At 39.2% G+C, this 12,606-nt stretch overlaps 1 protein-coding gene across 5 annotated transcripts in view; it reads right to left on the minus strand.

The window, feature by feature from the left end:
- Window positions 1-1,401: 1,401 nt before the first annotated feature.
- The window catches only part of csnk1g2b (casein kinase 1, gamma 2b), a 31,804-nt gene continuing 20,599 nt past the window's right edge, over window positions 1,402-12,606 (minus strand). For 2 of the 5 annotated variants that reach the window (XM_068318904.1, XM_068318905.1), the window contains exons 4-12: window positions 8,272-8,420; window positions 7,603-7,837; window positions 7,023-7,108; window positions 5,582-5,666; window positions 5,335-5,483; window positions 5,011-5,094; window positions 3,718-3,819; window positions 2,471-2,577; window positions 1,402-2,048 (exon numbers count right to left, since the gene is read on the minus strand). In XM_068318904.1, the coding sequence (XP_068175005.1) occupies window positions 1,994-2,048; window positions 2,471-2,577; window positions 3,718-3,819; window positions 5,011-5,094; window positions 5,335-5,483; window positions 5,582-5,666; window positions 7,023-7,108; window positions 7,603-7,837; window positions 8,272-8,420 (1,052 nt within the window). In that variant the 3' untranslated portion in view covers window positions 1,402-1,993. The remainder of the gene's footprint in view (window positions 2,049-2,470; window positions 2,578-3,717; window positions 3,820-5,010; window positions 5,095-5,334; window positions 5,484-5,581; window positions 5,667-7,022; window positions 7,109-7,602; window positions 7,838-8,271; window positions 8,421-12,606) is intronic. The other 3 variants (XM_068318906.1, XM_068318908.1, XM_068318907.1) reach the window with 3 other exon arrangements.

Genomic DNA, 12,606 nt, shown 5'->3' on the forward strand with positions numbered 1-12,606 from the left:
CTCTATGCTTTTGTTAAAGATTATGATAATAAAGTCAATAAAATCCCAATTAGTTATTATCACACGACACAAACTAGCGAAAAAAGTTGTGTACAGTATTTTAAGTTTTTTCCCAGTGCAGTTGTTTGGATTTGAAAGAGATTACAGGTACTTATATTATTTAGTTCTGAAAAGGATATGACAGTTTACCTCAAACAACCCAAACTTCCCTGTGTCAGGATACTGTGTTGTGGTGGTTACAGTCATCACTCATTACAGCCAGCCTCTTTAAAATTTAAAGTTAATTGAACCATGAACGATGAGTGGAGTCCGTGTTACAAATTGAGCTGCAATGACTGGTCAATAAATCCATCAGTCAAATGAAGGGCAATTAATGTTACTCATAAAAGCAGTAATTAAAACTTGTTTCTGGGTGATGATGATCATGATTTATGGTCCTAATGATAATCAGTTGCATCGCAATATGAAACTAAAGATGTTAGCAGCAGCAAGAAACTTTAAAAGCAAAAAGAATATATTCTCTAAGATGGTACACTTTCAAAGACTTCAATAATTCATCATGAAGCGCCACGTAAACAAGTAAACATCCGCGAGGTGCATGGATATCTGTGATGTCCAGACAAAATGAAACAATAGTGCAGATTTGGGTTGTTGTCTTTTTGATCTGGCCCCAGTGTGCACAATAACATACACACTCTTTCACATACAGTCCTGATCTCTCCCTCCAAAAAGAACACCACTATGCAGATATATTGACGTGTCACAGCAGAAGGGAAGCTGTGTATGCTGCTAAGAGGTGAGAGCAAGGGATGGGCACATAGCCATTAAAAACATTCACCTCTTGATACACACGCACACGCACACACACACACACACACAGTAATCCAAAAGCTCATTTGGGACAGATTAGATGAAATGCCATAGCGGGACACTCACTTTTAAGCTTTAAACATTTTACTTAGAAAGGCACAAACTAAGACTTCCTGGTAAATTATTTTGATGTAAGAAATAAAAATTGACAACTTTTTTTTCCATGTAAAGACAACATTTTGGGTCATGACTGAAATATAAGCGTTGTGAAGTACTCTTCCTAAATCAGTCTTTATTAAGTTGTTTTCTTATTTGTTAATTTCAAACCTAAAGTTTTCCACTGTAATTGATTTCCTTTTTCCCCAAAAGTGCAATAATCATAAGTGAGCTTAATATCTGTTTCTCTCAATCTTCCACAGTACCTGAGGCCAGTGACTGTGCTACAAAGTCCACGTTGACAGACAAAAAGAAAGCCAGTGAGGAAAAGAATTGAACTCCAGAGTACTACAACATAAAAATAACTTTTCAATGCAAGGATTCGACTTCAAAAACTGAGGACTCAATTACAAAAAAAGAAAATAAACATTAAAATCCTCCAAATTCATTTTTATAGATGAAATGCATCCTGTGTCTCTCAGATTTAACATCAGCATAATTCACCTCTTTCTCTTTACCTTGATCCCAAAACACACACCAAAGGAACAAAGAAAAAAAAAAAACAATTTCCTAGAGAGCAGTTTTTTTTCCACTCGAATGGTTCCCCCTGATCAACAGCTGATCTTCATAGATTCTAAATACATCAACTGTTTCAAACAGTATTTTTTTTTTCATATTCACGCCACGGTATTCGAGTTTCATCGTTACAGCTTTTTTTAAAACTCTTTCTCAAGCCCCCTGTTGTAATGTAGGTACGTTTATTGTTCATTGATAAAGGAATCAATAGTCTGTTGTGGAGTCAGTAGGACTGCAACATTCCTTAAACTCTCCAGTAGCCAGGGAGCACTGAGAACGAGAGAGCGAGAGCGTGAGGGGGGAGGTACAGGGTGACAGTGGAAATAAGGTGAGAGGAATAAAGAGGTGAGGACTAAGCTGGAAAGAGATAAAGGACAGGGGTCTGTGTAGTTGCTTCCATTTAAAAATCGACAGTGACCACAATGTTTCAAGTTCTCTCCATTTTCTTGTTTCACTTGTGCCTCTGAAGGGCTTTCCTCTTTCTTCTTTTGAAGAAACAACAGCACCTGCAGGAAGACAGAGGAGCACTTTCAGGTACAAACAACAACTCAGATATTAGCATCTAAATACAGGGTTTAACATGTTACAGTCAGAACTCAAGGCACACTTATTTAAAAACACACAACAGAGCAGCTTAGCTCCGCCATTACAATGTTCAATGTGTTACTGTATCAAAGGCATTGTAGAGAAAGAGCATTATTGCAGCGATGTTGCACAATCACTGTTTGAAAAAAGCTTTTAGATGAACGTTTAAAAAACAAGACACATGGTTTTGGTAATTACGGAGGTGGAAAAGAAAAAGACGAAACATAAAGTCAGGGAAATGTATTAGTTAATATTGCAGCAGTTCTACAGGCTTTTGATCTGCTTCTGAACTAACACTGCACGTAAAGTTGTTCCTCTACACATTTTGAAAGTCGTTTCATACTTGGTTTCATCAGCCACTTCAACTTCGGTGGGAGCGGTAATGGGAGCGTTGGAGTGTCCGGCTGTGGGATCATCAGTGTTCAGCTCGCCATTTGTTGAGCTCATCACCTGCAGAAGTACAAAAGGACCCCAGACTGCTCACACAAAAAATTCAAAACAAGCCACTTACTGTATGGCAGACATTAAGTTTCACATCCAAATATATGCAACGTTGGTTTTGTTAAACTGTCTACCACCTCAGGTAAGGATAGCAGCTCAACATGTAACCTGGAAGGAGAGGTTTACATATATTCCTGCCTGTTTGAAAAGAAAAGGGAAATGCCAATATGGACATTGACAACATTTTATGATGTCAGATATTTATCCAATTTTTTCTAATGTGCTTCTATTATTAGAAATAAGGGATGTAATCTCAAGTCCTGGATCAGTGTAAATCTATGTTTTGATGTAAAAACTAACCATTGAACAAGGTTTCAGCAGTATGAGCAACATATATAATACAAAAGAAAGGTGCAATATCTTTCTGTACCTAATTAACTTTCTTGTGCTTCCTCCACTGTCGCTTATCATGAAAACAGTGCTGTCAAATTTCAAACTAATTAACCAGATTAATTTTGCATGACAAGATGCATTATAAAATTAAAAAAAATATTTGAAATCAATTTTTGATCTGACCAAAAAATTTTTTCTGGAAGCACAACGAGATAATACTAATGATGTCAGTAAAAAAAAAACCCCCACAAACTGGTTTAACACTTTTTCATACAGAGCAGGAAAATATCAACCTAGCATTTAAAAGCTGCAATTATACTAGCCAACACTAGGTGGCACATGTGTGTCATATTTTTTATAGAAGCTTCTAATTTCTGTGTGAATTTACTAAAATATTCTATTCTCAGTTTCAAGTTCACAAAAACAAATAATCTACGGTAGATTCCATCTTGTGTGTTTTCTAATAATTTCAGATGTTTTTTTTTCTGTATTAAGGTTTGCGTGAAAGCTGCTGTTGGATGTCATTTTTGCACAGCCCTTCTCGGCACCTTGTAGAAAATGAGGTAAAAGCAAACAGAACGAGCAAAGCAAAAGATGCACAGGGATTCGAACAGTCAGATGCAGACACAGACAGGATGTCAAGATGGGACACTTGACATGCAGTGAGGGGACAGTGCGAGAGAGAGTGAGACTCAGACACATTCAAAATGATGTAGCTTCATGCATTAGCCTTCAGACCAGCAGCAGCAGCAGTACCTGAACAGAGCCCCCCAGCCGCTCAGCTGTGAGGTGCGACCCCAGAGTCTCCTTATTGGTCACTGGAGTGGGCTGAGACTCACTTCCTTTGGGCTCAGGTGACTTGACGCAAAGAGCAAAGAGGTTGAGGCAGGTGGTCATGAAGTAGTGAGGGAAAGGGGAGGAAAGGGGAGTGGGTTGTGGGGTGAGGGATGTGGAGGGTAGAAGGGGGCGTGAATGGGAAAAAAAAACAACAACAAAAAAAACAAAAACAAAAAAATTATAGAAGACATCTCCCAAGCAGAAGCAGGCTTGTTAAGAACAACTATGTTAATAGAGAAGAGGAAAGCAAAAATTTATGCGAAGCACAGATCAAAACGCAAGTAAATGTCATGCAAGAGTAAAAAACAAAAAAAACAAAAAAACCCAGCCTTGATCACCTCAGCTAACACTGCATATTCAATACAACACAGAATTTCAGCTCAAATAGAGCTCTGAGCTCTTTAAATATACATTGTAACTACAGAGAAAGCAGATGTTTCGTTCTATTGTAGCTGACTTTTTTCACCATTAATTCTAACAGGTTTTTACAGTCATAGGCATCATACATGATATTGGAGGTGGTGCTTGGCAAGCTTCAAAGGGTTGCGAGTTGATATTGAGCCAATTGTTTTAAATGTGGAGCAGTAAAAAGGAGGCTAGAGTCCACTGCAATAAGTTAGTCATAAAATCTAATGGCCTCCCTGCATAGCTTTATGAGAAACACTGATGATTAGTATCGTGGATTTTTGTGGGTGTTTTCAACTAAAAACACTTGAATCATTTCCCCTATACTGAATCAAGCCAACAAAAAAGGCCTGGGTAGCATGCCGATAAAAATAAATGGAAAAAAAAATATATATATATATGTATAAAATTCAAGTCCACATTCTGTCACACACTAAGATTAAGGCTTGTCATTACTGGTGTGAACAATGCAATTTGCATTTTCAACTCATGCATGCAATGACCAAAGCTTAGACTGGCAAGGTGTGAAGAATAAATTGAAGTGCTTTGTTTCATGGCCGGAGAAGGAGAGTGTGACTAATCATTGTGCATTAGAGCTAATCCACTGGTAAGGAATCAATTTTGTTAAAACCTTTTTTTGTTCTACAAAGTCCGAGGAAAGGTGATGCCACTACTCAGCAGTCAGACTGTAGGCGTGGACTGCAATGAGCGAGACACAGAATAGAAGTTCTTCCTCCAGGAAGTTGAATACAGACGGGCACGGCCTGGCAGGTGAACATAGATGTGTCTTAGTGCTAGTAACCTCACCTGGTTTTTGGTCTGCTGTTGTGCTTTGTCTCTGCTGCTGGGCTGCAGGGGGGTATCACTGGGGATTGGGCCTATTGGTGTGGGCTGCAAGACACACAAATAATGCAAATACTGCCAAACTGTAGACAATTAAAGCAAGAAAACGATGGTAAAAAGAAAAAGTCAGCCCCCACCATGTAAAAGATATTACATAGCATACACAGTGTTTGCAAAAACAATCAGTCATGATCTAGTGAGAAATTCTTCTGTAGCTGAGAAAACTGATTTTCAAAGCAAAGGATTTCAGTAAGATGAGGAGATTTGGACTCAGTAAAAGGAACTCACAAGTGATTTTCCGACCCAGTCATACTCGTAGTCAAAGACGTAGCCATTTCTGTCAAACAGATCAGTGAAGAGCTTCCTCAAGTAATCATAATCAGGCTTCTCAAAGAAGTCCAGCCTCCTCACATAGCGCAGGTAAGTGGCCATCTCTTCTGTTGCGAGAGAAATATCGTTAAATTACAAATAAAAATAAATAATAGAAACAACTGAACGACAGAAAATATAAAGGAAATTGCTCGGTTCTACTGACCAGGGAAGCTTTCGCAAAGCACTTCTATGGGTGTTGCCCGTTTGGTGTCCCCAATTTTCTGATACCTCTCCTTCAAAGTGTCTGCCTAGATGGGAAAGAAGAAAAAATACACTCAAAATGAGAGAAAACACATTGCTTTGTGCAGTGGACGTGAATAGGGGCAGAACTGGTGATGCACATTTATCCTGCATTGACCTCGCTCATTTGAGTCACCCTTCACTGATAACACAGAGAGAAAGAATTTGCTGAATGTCTTTAAGGAAAAGATTACTTTAAAAATGAAGTATAATCTTAAAGATGACATGTTTTGATAATTAATTACAATATGACAGATAATTTGGACCAGAATTAACAGTGACAGTGCTTGAGGCAGGGCTACCTTCCCTCCTCTCAGCATTAAAATGTGAGTTGTAAAACTGGACACTATACTCCTTTATAGTATTTTTATGCAGGCTGTCATGTTGTGTGTTTCGCTTTGGCCTGAGCAACCCAACATCCTCCACGATCATGCATCCCTCACATTCATCTGCCATGAGCTGCCTCCCACATAGCAAATGTTCAAAAGAGGTGTCTTGTCTTCTCATCTGTTCGAAGTACACCTCTGATACCAATGCCAGCAAAAAAGCTCTGCCACTCCGTTCAGCTCTAGCCTGTCTTCACGACACCTGTCGACACGTAAGTGTTCCTCCGCGCTTTAAGCTACGTCTCTAAAACTGTTCAAATGCAAAACGCGCGTGGGTGTGTATAGTAACACATATGCAAATGTAAGGGAGTGGCGACATACACAGGAACAATTTAGTCACCAACCGAAGAAATTTGACTAAAAGCACCTTTTTTGAATTCTGTCCAGGAAATATAACACTTGTGATGCATGGTGATGCTAACACAAAACAAGGGCAGGTTGTTTTATTAAAACAAGATGTTGGCCATGATCATAATATATGGCTGTTTTGACTCCTGGAGTCAGCCTTGTTTCCAGGTGACGAAGTTAGCTGAGGCACACCTCTGCATTATCCATTACTTTGTGTTCTTGCGTTGTCAGTGAAGTAAAGATGAACAAATGATCAGTCATTTAAATGAGGTCTCTACGTTTGGGGTGATTGGTGGGACCAGCTGTAGCGCTCCATCAGCTATTTTAAAATCGACCACATACCTGAGCACTTAATCGCTGCACTTTATAACCACACATACTATAAAGCTGTATTACACAATTAATTGAAAAGTCAGTGGACTCAAAAGTTTTGATGTGATACACGCCGCTCCTTATTCTTTCATGTTGAAGAAATATTAGAACAATAGAAGTGTGTGACGATGGTGTGGCAGTCCCCAGACTCTCGATCGCTAAGCTCAGGTGGATGGCGGACGTACAGAGTCCTGACAAACATACATTTTCAGTATGTATTTACAGCGTTGGACACCTTTGAACAATATGCAACAATACCTTTAGGCCCTGCCAGGGGAGGCTCCCTCGGAGAAAATACATGAACATATGACCAAGTGCCTCCAAATCGTCCCTTCGGCTTTGCTCTGGAAGCGAAAGAAGAAGATGGAGATTACAACACTACCGGTGGGTATTCATCAAGGTTACAACTGGGGTTTAGGAAATATAAAGTAGAACATCTGTACAATACTCCAGGAGTTATAATTAACCGCGTGCAGCATAAAAACTTTATTAAGTCATAGAGTGATGAGCATAGATTAGAGAGATGGAACCAGGGTAATGACTGAGGTGACTGGTCAGATTTAAAACATGATTGTCGAGTCTCCTTGGGACGTGGTCGGCCATTTATCATAGATGGGTGAAAATGAACCCGCCCAAAGTGACACAGATGATCTCCAGAAACACCTAAGGTACGTTAAAGTCCAATGGTTAAATAAATAATTATGTTTAAAATCTGCTTTAAAAGGTTTTCGTTTACGTAGCTGTGTATATGTAGGATTTGTACTTATATTTATGTACTAAAAGTAAACATGAGCAAATGTGAGATAAATGGATAGCTGTGTTCCTGAGATTTTCTTACCCTTTCCCAAATGTGTGTTGATGCTCATGTAGCGTGCTGTCCCAGTCAGACTCTTGTGCTCCCGGTAAGGGATGTGTTTTTTGGTCTCGGGGTCTATGTACTCTTTGGCCAGACCAAAGTCAATAATGTGGATGGTGTGTTGCCTCTTGCTTCCTGGCCGTCCAACCAGGAAGTTTTCTGGCTTCACGTCTCTGTATATGAGACTCTTGGTGTGGACATATTCCATCCGTGTAATCTAGAAGAGCAATAAATGGGTCAGAACTAGAAAGTGAAATATTCATAGGAATGAAATTAGCTGGGCAACATCAAAATGCAGTTTGATGACAAGATTACACAGTCCATTAAATGCTGATAAAATTTGCAGTTATAGCTATGAATCAGGATATTTTGAAGATCATGGTGGTTCAGACTAAAACACAAGACTATAATCAGCTGTAGGAAGAACATTTAGTATTTAATTCATACAACTACAGCAGTATAAAGACATACGGGTTTAATCTGTTCTGTGACTGAGCTCGTAAGTCAAACAACTAGTAAGTCAAAAAATATTTCCCTATTTAAAATAACTAAAATCATTTCAATACATTCCACCCTTGTAAAGAAGCCCTAAACTTCTTTAAAAATTTTATCCACCAATAAACTTGCGTGCCCTCCTCTTCCAAGCCTTACCAGCTGTATGGCTATCATGAGGACGGTCTTGAGCGAGAAGGTGCGGTCACAGAGGTCAAACAGGTCCTCCAGACTGGGTCCAAGCAGCTCCAGCACCATGGCATTGTATTTCCCACAAGGACCAAAGTAGTACACCTGAGGGATTCCCTCTGCGATCACACAAATACATGGAGCTTTTGTAAATATCATTACAATACATTTCTGGTCAAGTCACACAGAATAATGTTTCTCTTTAAGTGGTACTTTTACTCTAGGTTGGAGGAGTGGGGGGGGGGTAACAATAGAGAAGCAATGACAAAGCACACTTGTCAGAAACAGGTGTGGCTGAGTTTGTTTTTCCACTAGTAGGATTCAAGGGAAAGGTGTCTCCGACACCAGCGACACCAAGCAGCTCAGCAACGACAACTGTACAGTAAATTGATTTTTCTCGACAGCGCCACACCCACTTTCCTGCCTTCTGAATAAGCTCTAAAGAATGAGGATGGATCAAAACTGACAGACTGGAATACCTTCATGTATAGGTTTTCCCACAGTGAGAAAGAAATGCAGCGGCGTGTCGTTACTGTGAGTTACATTCCAAAAAAGTGATTGCTTGTCTGACTATGTAAGAAATTATACCTTCTCACATGAAAGTCTAACTCCCATGTTTGTTACAGTTGGTGGGAACTAATTCAAAAGGGACAAAAAAAATCAGGTAGTATTGAGAATTTCTTTTTCAACTGTTTTGCTCACCAGTTATTCAAAATACACACGACAAATTTACAAGAATCTGCTAAATCCTCTCCACATCATGCACAAATGGAACAGCATCAGTTCAACAAATCAGTTTGTTAAATACACAAAAACATGCCTGAGCTGCATGTCAGTCACAGGGTTGGATAATAGCACACATTTTTAAAAAGTGTGGCTTTCCTTTACCAAGCAAAAAGGCAAAGTGCTCTACATGTGGGCAGCTAATTAGTTGTGAAACAGTTTGCACATCAAACGTGGCAAAACATTTAAAGCGTGGCCTGGATGTAAATTAATGTGGAGCAATCTGTTTTCTCCATTGCTGGCACAGCACTAAAAGAAATGACATTGTTTTGTGGCGTTCTAGCGGTCTCTACACCAAAGTGAGTCACCACGTGTTCACATTTGACATTACTGTACAGAGCTATAATGCACAGACATGTAAATTACATACATTTGATCTTGATTTTTCTTTTTGACTATACTCTGAAATGACATTCAATGATGCAACAAAATTACATGTAAAGATATGCATTTCTATTGTATCTCTTTTTGATCTCATTTCAGCCATAAAGGAATCAAAAATTGGGAATTGACAAGAATGTATTTGCTAAATATTGAAATAACACATACACATATTTATCTGCCATTTAGTGGCTTTTCATAACATAGCTTCTCATTACCAATTCTAATAGCTTTTCATTACCAATTCTGATCCACTGTCAAGGCAAAGTATCTACATATCATTCATCTACACTGATCCTGAGGTTCCACATCAGCAATGATAAAGCAAGGGAAGACAAAACACCAATACATGAATAGACTCGGGGACAATAGGAAACTGATTAAAAACAAGAAAGCCACTTTGCATGGCACTTGAGTGTAATGCACAAAAAAATGTGGGATCGAGATAAATGAGGGTTGTAGATCTGCAAAACAGCTGACACCCAGTTTGGACTCACAAAAGCCTGGCCCAAATCTGATGGGAGGAACAGTTATCACACGAGCATCGTATGGGGGGAAATGTACTGTATGTTCTGGCCAAAATATATCAGATATTTCTCCTTAGCTTTCCTGACCCACGCCTCACCCCTCCACACAGTTTGAGCTAAATCAGGTCAGAATTGCCAATCCTACAAGAATTTTAACTTTTCTCCCTGATCAATTCCTGAACATCAGCTTTGTACAATGGCTCTCCACTAAACATCTCCCCAAAGACCAACACTTGCAGAGAAACTCCAATGGAGAAATACAAACACCTTCTGGATTATTCGTCATTGACATCAGGGACAAGAATTATGTTCTACCACATGTCGGCTACAACGACACTGGCTTAACGTGATCCATGACTAGAGTATAGCTGGTGTAGCTCTCCCTCGCTGAGCAAACATCAGCAGCAGATTTAACAAACAGTGTTGGCGCTCAAACAGACTCGCTGTCTGGCATGTCACTCACTAGAAACAACATCGAAGATCCCTTACATCAGAGCACATTCAATTCTATGGAGTTGTGCCAATGATCATATTGATTCACATTTCCCTACCCTCACAATGTTAAGGGCAAACCAACCATTAGCCAATTAAAGACACAAAAAGCACACAAAATCGCACTGGTGACAATACATCTATGTAATTTCAATGATAATATACACATGATATACTATTTACAAATAGTATTTGAGCCCAGCATTACAGTGTGATGTGTGAGTCTATGCCCTGGATCACCATCAGTGGTGTTTGGTTCACAATTTGAGACAAACAAACTTATTGTATCTGCAGACAAGCCCTCACATGCAAGTGTGGGAAGGGTGCGTTCATGGCAGTTGAGGACAATGTTACCATACAATGAAAAGACAGAGCTGAATTAAAGTCTAATAAAAGAGAGATAGTAAATACAGGAGATGTCCAACAGAGAAGAGGATGGGGATTGCATATTAAGGATTGAAGCACAATGACAGAAGGAGGAGGAAAAGGAGTGGCAAGAGGAGTTACTTATGCTCAAAGCCCTTGGGCTGTTCTCACAATGAAATATGATCAGTGCATAGGTCTGCAGAGACAAAACCTGGAGCTACAAATACAACATAGGTTGTACAACATAGTGCAACATTCCTAGAAGAAGCCATAGGGCTCAACAACAATGATGGAAAATAAGGTTAATTAAATTCTACCAGATACTTTCATTCATTCATTGTTATTGCACAACCAATTAAAAGTATGCTAATATATTTTAATGGACTACATGATTTTACTTTAAGACAAGTTGAGATTGTAGCTCTTGTTCTGTCAGGCAACATTGTGGTTTATGTTTACGGATGAGCTCATTTGCTTTCTTACATTCTATTCATTACTTTACAGTGGCTACACATAGTGCTTACATAATGATGTCAATAGTGATTTATAAGCTATTTGAGGTCTACCTATAGTATAAAAGCTATTTCTAAATTGTGAAAAAAGCTTTCAATTTAAATTGGTTCTCATGATTATCGCTAAAAACGGTGCTATTATATAATTTGTGTGTATCTGTGATGTCATTCCCCTGAACATGGTGGTCAAATGACCAGGGAAGAAGCCAAACTCAGGTTGGAGAGTACAAGACACTTTATAGAATTGCTGCTACTAAAAACAACTGCAAAACCAAGTCTTCTATCAGGGGCTGTGAGGCAGGATTCCCAACAGCTGGGATCTGTTCAGGGCAGGGGAGAATTAACGGTGGACAGATAAGCTCCTCCTGAGCGTTAAGCACTGATCAGTCCACACTGTGACATATTTGAGGCACTTGGGTTGCGTATGAGCATCAGGTTCACATGTGCCCATTTAGCCAAGATGACAACATAAGTAGATCCAATCTACTGCCTTGACTCCTCCCATGCTCGACAGTTAAGTGTGTGTTCCTGCCATATCTTCACAGAGTTGTCAGTCATCAGTTGGAGACATGACCTCTTAGCTAAATTATGTGGTCATATAGTAACTCCATTTTTACTTGATTGTTATTCAAAGTGTGTCCGGCTTGGCCAGTGGTCAATGTCTAACCTTTAAGCATGTTAAATAAATTATGAGCCAGCATTTAGCTGGATCCATTGTCAAATGATTTTTATGTTCTGTCAATTTAAAGTGCTTTATCTTAGAAACTAAATTGTTCATATGTGGGTCTTGGCACCATGTGAGCAGTGGCATGCTGAAACAGAGAATATTACAGCCCTTAATTTTCACCCACTCGTTTGACAGTCACACTAGGGAATTACCATCTTATGACTCATTTTTTGATGACGTCAAAAACAGTAAGATCACACCAGCAATCTCAGTCAAAATGAAAGGCAACATCAGGCATCGAACACAAAAACAAAATAGGATCGTTGGTGTAAAAATTATATTAAGTAATGAACAAATCCGTGTCAGTCACATGATGAAAAAGATTGTTTCATTATTCTACCTGTGGACATCATATGGCTAGTTTTGTGCGAGGGCGGTGGCATCACGTTACACAACTACAGACCCCAGTTACCAAGAATAAGACTGAAGATGTGTTCGATGCACCACAATAAAGAAAAAAAACATAGAGATGAGGAAGAGAGGAAGAGACTAGAGCCACAACTCAGAGGAAGCTTCT

This window comes from Antennarius striatus, chromosome 7 (assembly GCF_040054535.1).
Source record: "Antennarius striatus isolate MH-2024 chromosome 7, ASM4005453v1, whole genome shotgun sequence".
Taxonomy (NCBI): Eukaryota; Metazoa; Chordata; class Actinopteri; order Lophiiformes; family Antennariidae; genus Antennarius; species Antennarius striatus.